Source organism: Triticum dicoccoides, chromosome 5B, assembly GCF_002162155.2.
Source record: "Triticum dicoccoides isolate Atlit2015 ecotype Zavitan chromosome 5B, WEW_v2.0, whole genome shotgun sequence".
In the NCBI taxonomy this organism is placed as follows: domain Eukaryota; kingdom Viridiplantae; phylum Streptophyta; class Magnoliopsida; order Poales; family Poaceae; genus Triticum; species Triticum dicoccoides.
The window spans coordinates 30,187,574-30,202,876 of record NC_041389.1 but is presented as its reverse complement, the minus strand read 5'-3'; the positions used below and the strand labels follow the sequence as shown (position 1 = coordinate 30,202,876).

General features: G+C 46.2%; 1 protein-coding gene across 2 annotated transcripts; it reads right to left on the bottom strand.

Annotated features, from left to right (window-relative positions):
- Positions 1-3,673: 3,673 nt before the first annotated feature.
- LOC119307188 (protein IQ-DOMAIN 1-like) lies at positions 3,674-9,688 on the bottom strand. 2 transcript variants are annotated; one of them, XM_037583282.1, is made up of 7 exons: positions 9,528-9,688; positions 8,413-8,540; positions 7,124-7,324; positions 5,963-6,190; positions 5,227-5,340; positions 4,484-5,027; positions 3,674-4,249 (listed from the first exon to the last, which is right to left on the bottom strand). In XM_037583282.1, exons 2-7 carry the CDS (start codon positions 8,494-8,496, stop codon positions 4,089-4,091), a joined length of 1,332 nt encoding a protein of 443 aa, XP_037439179.1. In that variant the 5' UTR covers positions 8,497-8,540; positions 9,528-9,688; the 3' UTR covers positions 3,674-4,088. The 2 variants fall into 2 exon arrangements, with proteins under 2 accessions (XP_037439179.1, XP_037439180.1); XM_037583283.1 differs by lacking the exon at positions 9,528-9,688 and adding an exon at positions 9,183-9,460.
- Between the last annotated feature and the right edge of the window lie 5,615 nt (positions 9,689-15,303).

Here is a 15,303-nt window from a genome sequence, read left to right as displayed (position 1 = left end):
GTTTATCATGATTAATGAAGAACTACTTGTGAAATCACATAATTCATTGCAATATATGGCATACATGCGCGCTGCAGAACACAAAACCAATAGAAAAACATAAGTACATTTGAATGAGCAGCTACAAGTGAAAATCTTATATGTAAGCCTGAGAGAGAAAGGCCCCACGCAATGCTTATGAGTACCATCTTGTCGAACAAACAAACAAAAAGCCTTCATACTGCTAATGATACAATGCTAGCAATCTGCATACGGTCACTATTAGTGGTAAAATCTTTTATGTAAGCAAAAAAAAAAAAACACCCCCAGAAGAGAAAGGCCCCAGTTAAGAGGACACTGCATTTGCCTATCATGTGCGTACTCACATTGGCAAAAAAAAAAAAGAACAATCTTAGCTGATGGGATTTGTTAAAGTAGTACATGAAACATCTCCATTGTGGTCTAGCAAATCGTGCTAAATACTCCCTCCGTTCCTAAATAGTCGTCTTTCTAGATATTTCGTCTTTCTAGATATTTCAATAAATGAATCTACACTCTAAAATATGCACTTTTTCGCGTGCGGTCACTGCCTTCAGTCAAGGATTCGTGCACGGGGACACGTCATCCCACGTGACGGTGAGGGCACAAACATCGCGCATAACGTCGCCATGTATACTAATCAAAAGCACAATGAAGAACTGATCCAGCAGGTTGCTACCTGAGAACTTGGTACTAGTACTGTGATTGGCAAAAGCTAACTAACCAAACACATGCCACGCACTGAATTATCCTTCCTAGGTATTACTGCTCCAGATTGCCTGTCGCTCCCGACCAATCTCCGGGTGTATAGCGGATGCCGCATGCGTTGCACCACAACGTGTGTGGCCCTCCCGCGCCACTTGACAGCTTCTCTTTGAAAAGAAAATAACTTTGAAGCTAAATCATGTACATGTCATAAAGACATGTTTCGTCTGGATGCTCGTCGAGCGCTAGCGCTGACACCTCATGCAGCGGTGAGGAATCGATGGAGAGCGGTCCCATCCGCCGACGTGCTGCTCGTGCGTGCCTACGATCCAGCGCACACATGCGGAATAGCTTCTTCGGGAGGCATCAGACACAAGGACACAAGACACACACAGCCAAGAAGGTCGTCCAGGCAGGACTTCATGGTGCTGGCCGCGAGCTCTCCACGCACTACGCGATATGCGATGCCAGAAAAGGCGGGGGCCGGGCAGGGAGAGCGCCAGGAGCTGGGCGCGGGACTGCCTCGCCAGGCGGGGAGAGCACCGAGGCGCCACTCTCGATGGGGTTGGGACGCCTCCCGAGCTGCCTTCCCCGTTGCCGCCTGAAGAGGTAGAATCTAGGATTCGAGACGCCGCGGGGTAGGGAGCGGGGCATCCCGAAGGCCCAAGTTGTGTCGCCTGCCGTCCAGCATGCAGCGGGACACAAGGCGGACGGCGCGCCGGGCCGCTAGCCGGCGATGCGGCGGGGCGTCCTGAAGCTGTCGTCCAACATGCAGCGGAACACAAGGCGGGCGGTGAGTCGGAGCCGTGCGCCGGGAGGTGCTGCTACTTGTGCATGTGCGCTGGGAGGAAGGGCCGGGCAGCACCTGCTGAGCCTTTATAGGACCGCACGGCGGTGGAACGATTCGACGGGAGTTTTCCAGAGAATGCAACATAGGCGGTTTCAACACACGTGGACGTGTTACCTGCCAAACTCATCGAACAGCGGCGTCCAGAACCAACAAGGCCTTCCAGCTGAAGACACGTACAGAAGACGTAGTCAAATCCACCAGATGCATGCACCATGCGCAAACCTACAAGACTGCAAAAAGAACGTCCTAAATCTCAGGCAAAATTGCTGGATCCACACAGAAGTACACCCGGCTAGCTCCCCCAATAATTTGCGTGGCAACCTCCCATTGGCCTGCTTTTCACTGTTAGAAAAAAGTCAAAAAATCTAGGTAAATCAAACCTAGCTAGATTTAGTATATTTAGAATTTAGGTCCGGATCATGCTGACAATAGTATTGTGATGAGCAAGTGTGTCCAAACTAGCTACGTACAGTTTTCAGCTCCACGAAAATACTAGTAATGTGAATCAATCAAACTGATTTATCTGTGTCATCTCTGTACACTGACCCTCCAACGGCCATGAAGAAATCAGGATAGCTATGATGTCGCATTGTCGCTCTAATCGCACCGTACCTCACCGAAAAATGTCTGTGATCACGGAACCAAAAAGATGTTGACATGTCGCCTTCATGGGCCCTTTTCACGTAGTGTTGAACTTGGATCAAAGCGATGTCCATTTGATGGTGCTCTCTTATTTTCAAATATTTGAAGTTTTAATTAATTTTAGTAGATTCTCCGTGAGATATACTTGATACTGTATTATCGATATAACACACTTTATCTATCGGCTATACTTTATTAAATACAGATAAGTTTGACTAAATATGTCATCTGTCTACACCGGCCTTCCAACGACCAAGAAGGAACAAGTGGTATAGCTTTGGTGTCACTTTAATTTCGCAATATATATGTCATCTGTCGTGGTTGCATGCACGAGGGCAGAATGGTCATTCTCCACTCCTGAACATACACTGCACTGCTCGCTCTGCTGGGCGTGGCGAGCAGACACAACAGTATCCCATAGAACTATAGATATCCCTCTACGATTTTCTTTGATATATTTAAAAAATGCCGCGGTGTGGAATTTCCAATTTTTGTTTGTCAGGAGAGAAAAAAGAACATCCGAGCCAGTGAACGGTCAAGGCCCATGCAAAAAGAACACATTCAGCGTTGCAACTAGCAAATGGATTAGCTTTCAGTTGGTAATATTGAATTCATGCTTCAGTCAACTCATCCAAAAATCCGAACTGATGGAGGAAGATGAGCAATATATTTCAACATGTGAGAGGGAGAAAGAAAACAGAATTTGGTTGCTTGATGCGGCATCTATATGGCAAGGGCCCACCTGTCTGCTGAACAGCGACAACAAGTCAACAGCCCAGACGTTGGATCATGGTGAGAATAGCCATGACCAAATTACTCCCTCCCTTCGGAATTACTTGTCACAAAAATGGACGTATCTACAACTAAAATACATCTAGATATGTTCATTTCTTGGACGAGTAATTCCGGATGGAAGGAGTAGCTTTCAGCGCACCGAACCTTCCAACGAACCAACAAGAAGCAAGCAATTCTGATATACTACTCCCTCCGTCCCAAAATAAGTGACTCAAAGTTGAGTCACTTTTGAGTCACTTATTTTGGGACGGAGGGAGTAGTATCACATTCTAATCGCGCCGTATCTCAACAAAATAATCGTCGTCACCGGACCACCACACACGGCATTATCCTAACCACCCCTGAACACATGCTTTCAGACAAAACCAGCCAGGAGCAAACAACATGCACGGGCGCACGCTGCAAGTCGCAACAGCACATGAGCTTACTTACCACACAGCACGGGCATGCCATTAGTCAAAGGCAGGCATGTTCCAAGCAGCAGGTGGCTTTCAGTCGGGTCCTAAAGAGACCCGCAAATGGGGCTGCTTTGCTTTGGAACCACTGCATGCATGATTGCACCCGGAGACCCATCATAATCACACCATCCTGCTCTGCCTTTGCAAAGGCCACCACTTTCATCACACAAAAATGCCCAGGCATGCAAGATGGGACTGGAACACATATACAAATCCTCCAGAAGAATCTGGGTGAACTTTCCATGAAGGAAGCAGTGAGAGATATGCATGGGGGATGTCCATGGTTGATGGTTCCAACCACCACCACTGAGTGCTGGAGAACATGCCATGCTGGAACATTGAAGCATGGTTTTTCTCACACTGAAGGATAGATGGACAGACAACTTGCAGAGCCACTTCGGAACAGTGGCTTGACGACGAAAACATACATATAGAATGGCACATGAAGGAAAGCATGACATAATGTTACGACAACGCCTGCGTGGCAGCGATCTAGATGCAGGGTGGTTTATTTCTTGGTTTTATGTACACAGATGATGATGATGCAGCGGCACGCGTGACAGATGGGCATTGGCCATGAACAAGTTTCTGAATGAAATGGGAGGGAGTGGATTGATTGATCAGGCCTGTGCCTGGACCCGCTTCGCGGTTGCGCTACCGGGGCTCGGTCGCTGCTTCGGTTCAGACTTGGATGCACCTTTCGCCGTGTTCTTGGAACCGACGGACCGAGTTTTCTCGCTGCTGCTCGCCTGGCCTTTTCTTGCTCCGCCGCTGGCAGTTGCTGCGTAATAACATGTAATGGATGTCAGAAACTGCAGCAGCATAAACTGTTGGTACTTTTTAGCTCAAATGCATGTGAACTAGTACAGCTGAAATGCTTAGCTAAGTAGCAAACACGCAGTTGCAAGTATACATAGCTTGTGAGAGGTACCGTTTAAAATAGCTTCAATTTCTGAATTAAGAGCGTTCACGAATGAGGAGTTCCAACTGGAAAAGAATGCAAATGATTTATTACCGTTGTTAGGAAGGGATAGCCGCTTCCTCGTTGGTGCATTGACTTGTGCTGGCCTTTCCTTCGGGTTACTTGTGGACCGCGGAGCCGGATCTGTAGGCTGAGGGCTGACTTCCTCAGAGGTTTGATCCGACGGCTTCGGTTGAGGGCTGACTTCCTCAGAGGTTTGATCCGATGGCTTCGGTTTCAGCTTAGATGATCCCAAAGAAGCGGTGGGTGGCACAGCCGCAGATTGCCCTGATGAAGAACCACTTGCATCAGAATGTGACTTCTTGTGTTTTGCATCTTTCGTCTGGCTTGAACCATTTGACAGAATGCCCGAAACCGCAACTTTTCCTTTTGGCTTGTTTACATCCCTGTCCCCATTTTCGTCGGCCTCCTTATCATCGCCAAACGGTACATTCTCTTTGGCATTACTGTCCAGTAACCTGTTCTCCCACGGGCGTACAGCCACCCACCTCTCCACCCAGTTCCGCCCCCACTGGTTCTCATCCGCCTCTGGCCCTTGGACATCTGCAGCTTTCTGTTTCCTGGAACCTGCTTGCCGCTGCCAAAGGAAAGCGCAATTAGCAGCCTGCATTGCCAACTTACTATTACATTTATGGTATATATGAGGTTTACTGAAAAAAAATATATGAGGTTCCCTAAAACCCTGCCAGCACCTGCCGGACCGCTTGAGCACCAAGGCTTCTACGTCTGCTCATACATTTATCATTTATGGTAGAATGTTATCACTTTAAAGTTACCTGGTGCGTTAAAGCATATGCCATTGCTCTTTCCCGCTTAGCGGCAGCTTCTTGCTTTTTCAATACTTTAGCTTGCATATCTTCCGCCGATCCAATACCGCCACACCAGCGTTCCTGCATCCCATGGTTCAGTAACAATTCTCAAAAGCGCATATGTGATTAAAAACAGACATTTCAGTCATTTATGCCAGCTGGTGGACAGTTAATAATTTCTGTTATTAGTGAGCTCTACAGAGAAACCTGGTTTTCCCACAGGAAAACTTGAATTGTTGCATTTGTGATCTGGATATTCTAACTCTACATCTTCATGGCGTAACTGTAAACAAAGTTTTGCTGTGATTGTATTTTCAGTCACAGATAAAGCTTCTCAATTTCCTGAACTACAAAAGATAATTTACTATGCTGGATGGAAGATTGTAAAGAACAAGAAAAGCGAACAGATTATTTGACAACTCCAATAGTATGCAAATCTTGGCAAATAACTCTGGTAGGTATATTAACAGTGTGAAAAAAATAGTTTCTTTTACTCCACCAAGCATACTTCTTAATTCTTAACGGACATGGATTACTCGGATGCAAGAGAACGGTGGAGGAGAACTTAGGGAACTCAAAGGTTACAGCATTCACGAACCCCTGTTCAAAATAATATGTTTGGCTTGCATTTGCATGTATGCTGTAAGAAAATCATTAAGTGAATAGCCTACATCACACCACCGACTTCTGGGCAGTTTCATACCTCAATTTCTCGAGCTTGATCCTCCTGAGCATTTTTTTCAGGAGCCTTCTTCTGGGGCACCTGACCTTCCAAACCAATACAAACCTGTCTTGCTCTGACACGAGCTTGAGCCTTTACTAGTGATTGCATACACTGAAGTGTTTCTGCTGCTTGCTTTCGTACAGCATGGCCCCTAACGAGAGCCTGGAGTCTAACTAATCCTTTTAATGCCCGTAAAGCTCGCCTAGCCTGATAATGCAAGCAGAAAATCAAAGAGGCTTCACACCACATGTCATCAAAAGACTGCCTAGAATTGAGAAATATTAGCAAAATTGTTTTCTAGTTACTGCTTGTTTTGCATATTCTTCACTTAGGTTTATATCTGATTGGTCCAGCCCTTATAACATGCATTATGACTTTATGAGTTACAAAACTAGTGTAGGCGTTGGGCACTTAGGCCTGGATCATCATAAAATAATCAAAATATAGTGACTACAGGGACACGAGTTATCAAACAACCTACAAAGTTTAGTCCCTAATGGAAAAGGCAAAGCCCCAAATGATGAGTTTCTAATGAACAATGTCTATTCTTTAATTCAATTTAAACTATGCTCATCAGTTTCTTTCTCCACAAAGGGATTACGAGTTGGCAATTGGTTCTTTGTCCTCCCTATCCTTAGAAGAATTTCTGATGAACACTTCATGAATCTGCAGCAGTTCTAGTTTTCCTATTCTAATAGTTGCTCCAACTAGATATGCCCCATAGGCGAGTCAGTAAACAACAATCAGGTACACCTAGCAAATAACAGTACATCTGGATAGTTTCAGTTCAAGACTAAAGTAAAATCCAAGAACTTCTTAGGTGTATCTAGTGAGTTGTGGCATTACATGATTGACCAGCACCCAGTAGTAGTTTTGGTCTTCTTTAAGAAGAATATACCAGGACTTTATCATACATAACAAAAGGGATAGAGTTCACATGAATCCCATTTTCCCTTTATTTTCATCCATTATGATGTTTAAATTAGCACTCAACATTTTGTGGCATTTTCCATGTTGGAGACATAAAGCAGAATCTGAGTTGGGACAGTAGATTTATCCACGTTACAAGATGCAATATTTTGCTTGATTTTGTTTTAAATTGTCAGTAATAACATGGTAATCAAAGAGAGAATATAATACCAAGAATGCTCGAAAGGCTGATTGAATAACTATTGCAGCCTGATGCTCCTTTGTATTTAGTTCAGTCTCAGATGAAATTGTCTGTGTATTGGTGTCACTAGCCAATGGTTCAGTTTGCACTGTGCGTTCGGCAACTGCAAGGGCGCCTTCAGTATCCACGGAATGTTTCCGTTTGTGTAGCACCTGAGCAGCAGAGCTCCTCTACAATATACAAAGCATAGTCTTGAAGCAATATTTCCATAATTTAAAGACAATAACCAAAGTTAGGAGGATGGCGTTAATAAGCAATGAAGTAGATGATAATGCAATGCTGTTAATAAGCACTGCATACTTAGATGTGGCATTGCACCTACACAGTCAGTTTACAGTCAAAGTAAACTGAAAGGCTTCCATCCAAACTTTACTAGAAAGGGAAAAAAATCAGCAGCAGTGAATTGAGGTTAAGAGTACATGAACTAAAAAAGGACACAAACTAGAGCAGTCAAATTTAAATTATATTATGGAACTTATTAGTTGGTTGGCCCAGAGCTTGTTGTACCATGTGTTAACATTTCAGTTGTCCACCAAATGGTGGATGTGAGGACGATGGAAGCATTATGGTCCTTGACAGCAGCAACTAACAACAAAAGGACTTCAGCAACGTCATTGCACAAGAAAATGAGTGCTAAAATTAGTTACACAATTCATAACTTCTAGGCAATGCTGTAATCTACTTGTTTCAAATTTCTCCTGCATATGACACTTCTGAGTTCTGACAATGAAAAGGAATAGTGGAGGAATAGCCCTTTAGGCCTTAAAGGACATCAGATGATAAAGACATGTCAACAACAACAGCACTTTCAGTGAGTTTTGGTAAACCATCTACTTTTCCATCATTCTTGAAGATTCCTCATGTTTAGACAGGACAAGACAAATGCAAATGAAATATATTTTTAATGCTCACAAAAGGACAAGCAGGAAACAAAACGAGCAAAGTATAACATGAGCAAATAGACCCAAACCCCTCACTATCAGAATATCTAACCATAACGAATACTCTTTTTTTTACGGGAATGCTGGATAATGAGGCCGTCGCTTTGCTTTGATGTCTTCTGCAGGAGTTCGTCATTTCCCTATCTGTGGTTGTTAATTTATAAGATGTTGGGATCAAGTGCTAGTATGCTTTTGTCCTGTAGTTCATCTTCTGAGATCGAGGATGAGCAGCGGGTTTCCTACTAGTGCGTCGAGGTCGAGTAATGGAAAGCGGGGAAGCTGGCTCGCAAGAAAACTGTGAATACCCTTTGACTTACTTCTCTGCTGCTTTCGCCATTTTGAGCTTTTCCATGCTTTTTTATCCCAACAAGTGATTTGATCCACTTGGATGAAATGCCCATGGTAGCTCCTTTTCCCTCCTAGTGCAGTAGTGATCAGCTAGCACCTGCGCATCATAACATCATTTTCAAATGATAAGTCCCACCTAATTGAGCAATACAGCGACAGTTGTGGAGAAAGTACATCACCCATATGAATAACTAGAGCAACTAAAGGCAACACCAGTGTTGAAAATGTCATTATGAAAGAAAAGAAAAGGAAGTAACAACAGCACTGACTTGTCAAATTTGTTGGCCATTTACAGCTAAACTAACAAACAAACTGATCTGTCAGCCAGCAAACAGGGGCATCTAGTAGTAATGTAAATGCACATTTGAACCACTTAATCGCTTCAGAATTGCACGCATTCCCCCCTGAACATAAAAACAGATGAAGTAAAAGCCATGCAGCAAGAACAGCTTCAGTGACGCTCCTCGCAGGCTCTCGCAGAAGAAAGCAACTTTGCTGAACATAAGCGTCGATTAGGTCCAAAATTCCACATTTTGCCATGCCCAATAGCTTGGAGTAGAGCGGAAAACAGCATAACCCCATGGCACTACGCAAGCAAGTGAAACGGCAGAAAGTGCACAGGAATCAGCAGCCGACACGACGAACAGGGAAAATTAGGATAAAGTTGCGGCCGACACCCAGAGTTACTGTAGAACTTCTACAGAAAACCGAACCTGGGGAACTCCAGTGAAGAACTCACTTGCGGAATGCGAGCAAAATCCCACGGGAGGAACTCTACTGTAGGCGCTCACTGCGCAGAATGCGAGCGAAAATCCCACGGATGGAACCCTAGCAGGGGGGGGAGTTGGAGTTGAATTCCGCAGCAACCCAACCCCAAACACACCCCAAAATCCCGGCCGAAATGCGAGCCGAGCACACGGATTGGGTCACGGGGCGGCGTTGCCAGAACCGCGGCAGCGGCCGTCCCAGCAGAATCGAACTGGCCCCCCAGAAAGGTCCTACGAAATCCTGCACACGCCAAGAAGCAAGAAACCTAGAGACGGCGCCCATGCTCGAGAATGAGGAGGGAGAAGAGGAGCTCGACCTGGGCAGCGCGGAGGGAGGGGGAGAGGGGGAGAGGGCGGAACCACCACCGACGGGCGAGCGAGCAGTCCTCCGGTCGCCCTCCGCTCTCTCCGCTCCGGGTAGGATTTCTCGGTGCCAACTTCCCCTTTTCTGAACTTTTTTATTTTGTGTTGCGCTATCTTGTCTGCTGTGCGTTTCCTATTCTATTCGCTTCCTTTGGGTTGGATTATTATTCCCGAGGATTTCTTCTGCGGGGGTACAGTCCAAAGTTGTTGCGGTTGCCACTTGGCGGTTGGCAGTGCATACCTTTTTCGCGTAGGTCCTTGCGGTTCTTGCTTTTTCGTGGGAGGTCCTTGTGGTCCTCTAGGTGAAATGGAAGAGAACTCTCTTCGAAAACGGGTTGTGGCCTCATTTTGTAAATAAAGTCAAACGGCTGAATCATTGTTGATTGATGGAAAAGACCTATATTATCATGCTCATATGTAAGAGTACTACTTATATACCCCCCCTTCCTAAATATTTGTGTTTCTAGATATTTCAACAAGTGACTACCACTACTAGGGAAAAGGCTAGCAGCAGCGCGGGTTTTAGATGTATCGATAGCGCGGGGATGGGCGCTAGTAATAAGGCGCTACAGCTAACAGATAGCAGTAGCGCGTGCTCACCGGCGCTACTGCTACACAAGTGTAGCAGCAGCGCTGTTAGCGGAAGCTCGCTACTGCTAGTAGCTCTAGCGCGCTTTGCCAGGACGCGCTACTGCTATCGGGCGCTGCTGCTAACTTTTATACACTCGCTACTGCTAATTTAAGTAGGTTTTTTTGTTTTTTTTTGGCATATTTGTTTTGTATTTGAACAGGCTTTATAGAAGAATCTTTAGCACATAGAAATGTCATCATGATACACATACAAATGCCAGAGGGGTCCACAAATGTAATCATAGCATGTACATACAAATAGTCTCATCATAATCATCATCCAACACAAAGTGATATCTTGTCATCATCTCGAAAATAGCGATACATGCAAGTCTCGAATACTTGCAACTACAACAACGTCATCCATCTAAACAAAGGTATACGCAAGAAGTGCTATCACTATGAGTGAGAGCGGAACTATGCAGTACATGAGGTGGCGGTTACGAGTCCTCTCTCGCGCTAGCGTGAACCTCAAGTAACTAGCTTCTCCTTCTTGTCTGCTTTTGAAGCCTTTATGGCTGGCGCTCGTGAACCCATTCACTTGCGCCTGACACTCATGTCACTCGTTGTACACCCCCGGAACCTTCCCTTTGTACACGACATAGCAATTCCATCTCGCCATCAAGAAACTAGGTACTTGTTAGAGATGCATGTTCATGAAGAGGATGTACAATCATATATACGCAAAACAAAATATACTAGAGCAACACCAAAAAAGAAAGGGTTAGCAACTAGATGCAACATACAGTACGCAAATTAATTAACTAGAGGTACGCATGTCATCGTACACAAACTAACAAAGTAGCGTTACGCAAGTTCGGCAGGGACCGTGGACATCACAAAGTTTCATCGCTACAAAAAGTATACAAGTTCAACCGACACATATCATCATCATCGGCATCATAAATCACTAGAAGTTCCATCCTTCCACATCATCGAGGACGAACCCTAGCTTCTTGAACGGCGTGAGGTCTAGACGTTGCATGCCTATGCGAGTTCGAACGTCAACTCGCGATATAGGGCCGTGGTGGAACATCCCCTTCTCATCGACGACTTCTTTCATGATGATCGTCGTAATGTCACTTTGGATGCGAAAGAAGTCATCTCTAAGTTTATAATCCGCTTCTCCATGAGATTCTAGCCACTTCTGGATATGATCATCATTTCTGCTGTTAATGCGAAGCTTTTGGTGATCCGTGTTGAACTGAATCATGAGATGGACGATGTAGAATCCATCCTTCTTGCTTGGTTTTGGGACATGGATGCAGGAGAAGTTAGTTTTATGCGCGAAACCCATCTTCTTGTTCCTTTGTTTCTTGATCTGCACGTGGCCACCTCTAAAGCTGAAGCCTTGGAGAGCATCATCTAGAATATTCATTATGTGGGTGTAGTCTTTTCTCTCGTAGTCTCTGGAAGGGTCAAAATACACGGCGTGGGAGACTTGCGGGTAAAGAACGATAAGGACGGCGCGCCCGTTGCTGCGGGGAAAAGACACCTCAAATTATTCCCCATATGAGAGAGAAGGAATGATTGAAATGTACGAAAGGGTTGTCCGGAACTGACTCACTTTGGATGATAAGGCACGAGGACAATTTCCCGGTCCTTATTCTGTACCATGAAGTTTTGGAGGTACTCCCTAGCAGTTTCACGCTCAAAGTCGCCGAGACTCAAGAAAGACTCGTGCATGTAGTACGGATCCGCCACACAGATTTACGAGACTTCTTCACTCTTCATGACGGAGCTCATATGTAGCGCAAAAGGTGGATGATAGTAAAATCAAGCCGCCTTGTTAGAAACATCTCAAAGATATGGTCAAACCGCAGGAAGAACACCTCCGCGGGCCGTGTGTCGACGTAGCACTTCCCCTCAGGCACACGAGCCGCGTATGTCAGATATCCTGGATCCTTTGAGGCTAGTAGGCTTTTCTCAGTCGACAACACATGGTCGTGCAGTCTCCTGAGATCCCCTGATAGTGCCTCTAGCGGTTTCGGCGGTAGCATCGGCTCGCCCGTGAGATGGAACATGACCGCACCTTTCACGGGTACACGCTCTTCAGAATGCATCGTCTGGCTGCTATGTGCTCTGGCTTATTTGGAGGCAGTTACCTTCCCCGATCTCTTCCTCTCCTTTTTCTTGGGCGCACCTTCCAGACCCTTCCTTAACCCCTGCCCCAGTGTTCCCGGGCTAAGTACTGTATGACCCTCGCGCCCTAGTTGAGCCTGTGTTGAGGCGGCATCTTCAGGCGTGTCCTGTGAGGATTTCATGAAGAGAGAATTTTTGCAATCCATGGTACGACCCTGCCCGGGCATATCATCCATATCCTCATTAGCAAGGTGATAGCCCGATTCGTCATATGGTTGACTCATCATATCTATGTCACAGTCATACGCGTTTGTATTGAGGTAATCCATAGGGTCGACCTCCGTCTCATCATCCATTCTCTGTTCTACAGGAGAAATTACATCAGCCAGTACTATTGCACCCCCTTCATCATGTCGTCCGCCGCTCTCACCAGGCACTACAGGAGCTGGTAATTGCGTAGGCGGGGTGGTGGTCTTCGCACATGCTTGTTGATGTGTGGTAGTTATTGGTGTGCTCTCGGCCGGCTCCAGACGAATAAGATTCTTCGGCCATAGCAGCACCAATTCTTGCAGCTTCCAATCCACGGTGGGGTCTCGTCGTCCGCTCCCACATGCTATACTGGAGGAGGCAAATCCTCATGCCCCGATTTCACACTGGTCAAGCTAACCTTGAAGTGCCCAGCAGGGATCGGCTGGTTGTGGAACGTGCGTTGAGAGGGGTCCATTATCATCCCCTTTCCCACATCCACCTTCTGGCCTTTGATCAAGTAGAGTATGGTGCATGGGGTTTCTTTCGCCTGCAAACACATATGTCTGTGGCATAAAACAACCGAAAGGCAACAAAAATGGAATATTATATATATATATATATATATATATATATATATATATATATGTTGGTGCGACATGTAATTACCGTGACGGCGTCGAGCTCAGCCAAAGACGAAGGCCCACCTAGCGCGCCTGAGACTGAGGACGGGCTGCTATGAGCGGGAGCGGCTGCGAGAGGAGGCCCGGTTGCGTGAGCAAGTGATGGTGCAATGGTGTTGTTGTTCATGGAGTTGCTCCCGACGAAACTGGGCAATGGGAAATCATGTACCATCTTGTCTGGATTTTCCTTTGCCCAGTTGATGATAACTGGAACCAAGTTAGCAGCAAAATCATTTCTGCAGGCAGTTACAACTGCATTGACTGCCTGCTGTAGCAATTCATATTTGTCCTTGGCTGCTTTTTTCGCGTCCTTAGTTGCTTTTTTCTCGACCGCAAGCTTCACCTTCGCGTCGATGTCCGCCTGACTAAACTTTTTTTTTCAGCTTCTTGGCCTCCGGGCCCTCGTTGTAAAACACCTTCCATGTGGCGCCGTCTCCAGTGCCATGCGCACGACCATATTGCGGCCGCTGATCCAAAGGGAGTCCCTTAAGTTCGTTCAAGGCCCGGTTGAGAGGGGTGTCCCACTTGGGCCTCATCGGAGAAGTAGGGCTTTTGGCTGCAAGCTGGTGTTGCTTCTCCAGTAGTCTAATCAATTTCCTCGTGATCTTGTCCGTGTAAAAAACCTTTTTCTCCTTGTCCCACTTGTAGCGGGCCCTGATGAAGTCATGCTCCAAGGGGTTGGTGAACTTCGCGAAGGGGTCTGGGAGACCCGCGGCTTCACGTTCCGCGTCCTCCTTGTCCCATATGGGCCTTTTACCGAGGTAGCTACGGCTTCCGAGGCGATGCTTCCCCGTGTTCCTTTGCTGAAGGCTCTTGAATTTCGCAGCCTTAGCCTTGGCTGCCTCGATAGCGCAAGTGTCCTTGAACTTTTCGAACTCCTCCCGTAAGTGTCGGATTTTCCTCCAGAATCTTGGACAGGGGTTCATCAGCCTCAATAGCTCATTTCACCCTCCCTTTCCAGGAGGCCAAATCATTGCTGAACATGCCCATGGTGTGATTGTTAATCTTTTTCATCTTTGGATCATCCCACGGTTGTTCTATGTTATCATCCCGGTCGGGGAACTTGAATCTCTTGTGCAACTTCGTTAGGAGCAACTGCGTCAAATGTTCTTTACTCCTTAAGTCATCGTCGTTGATGCTCGCGCATTCCCGTAGGATGCATCCTGCTTGGTTCCCATAGCACTTGCGAGGTTCTTCCGACTCTAACGGCTCAAATTTGCCAGGTGCCATCTTTGTGATCACAAGTCGTCCAATCCCTAGTTTGTTAGGTTTTCGTATCCTCTGCTTCTTATGCTTCCTCTTTTCGGTAGCGGCATCGGGGCCGGTACCTTCCCCGCCGGTACCTTCCCCACCGGTCTCGGTGCCGCCATCGGTGCCAGCGCCGTCGGTGTCGATGTCGGCGTCAGTACCATCATCGAGGCCGACCTGCAAACCTTGCTTAGCAGTCAAATAGTCGAGGTACTCTTGTTCACCCTCATAATCCATCTCGTCTGCATCTTGGTCAGAAGGCCCAGTTTCTTCGTTGTTCGACATGTTTCCTATGATTAAGTGTCCTCATTTATTTTTAAAAGTATGAATAAATGAGAAATGACATAAAAAGAAATCTATGTGCCAGCACTCGATATGCCAACTATGTAGCACAAAATCATGCCTTTATTCACGGGAAATTTCAGCATGACCTTTGCTAAAAAATGGACATATCGAGCATCTGAAATTCACCGGAACGGAAATGAATCAACATTCCGGCGTAACATAGGCCACTCGGATCATTTTCCAAACATGACATGTCCAAAACATGGCATATGCACATATCACATGTCTAGTTCAAATTTGGATATAAATTCAGCTAATTTTGAAACCTAGCTAAATTCATAACTAAATAGATAACCTAATTAACATACTGCCCTAACTAAAACCTAAGTAAATTAACCGAAGAACCCTAGCAGAGAGAGAGGGGGGTTACAGAGGGTGCAGGGGCGAGGAGGCAGGCCCGACGACGGTCGAGAGGGGAGAGGAGGGAGGCGAGGGCCGACGGGTCGGGGGCGAGCACGCAGGGGTCGGGGACGAGCACCGGCGCCGGGGTCGGGGG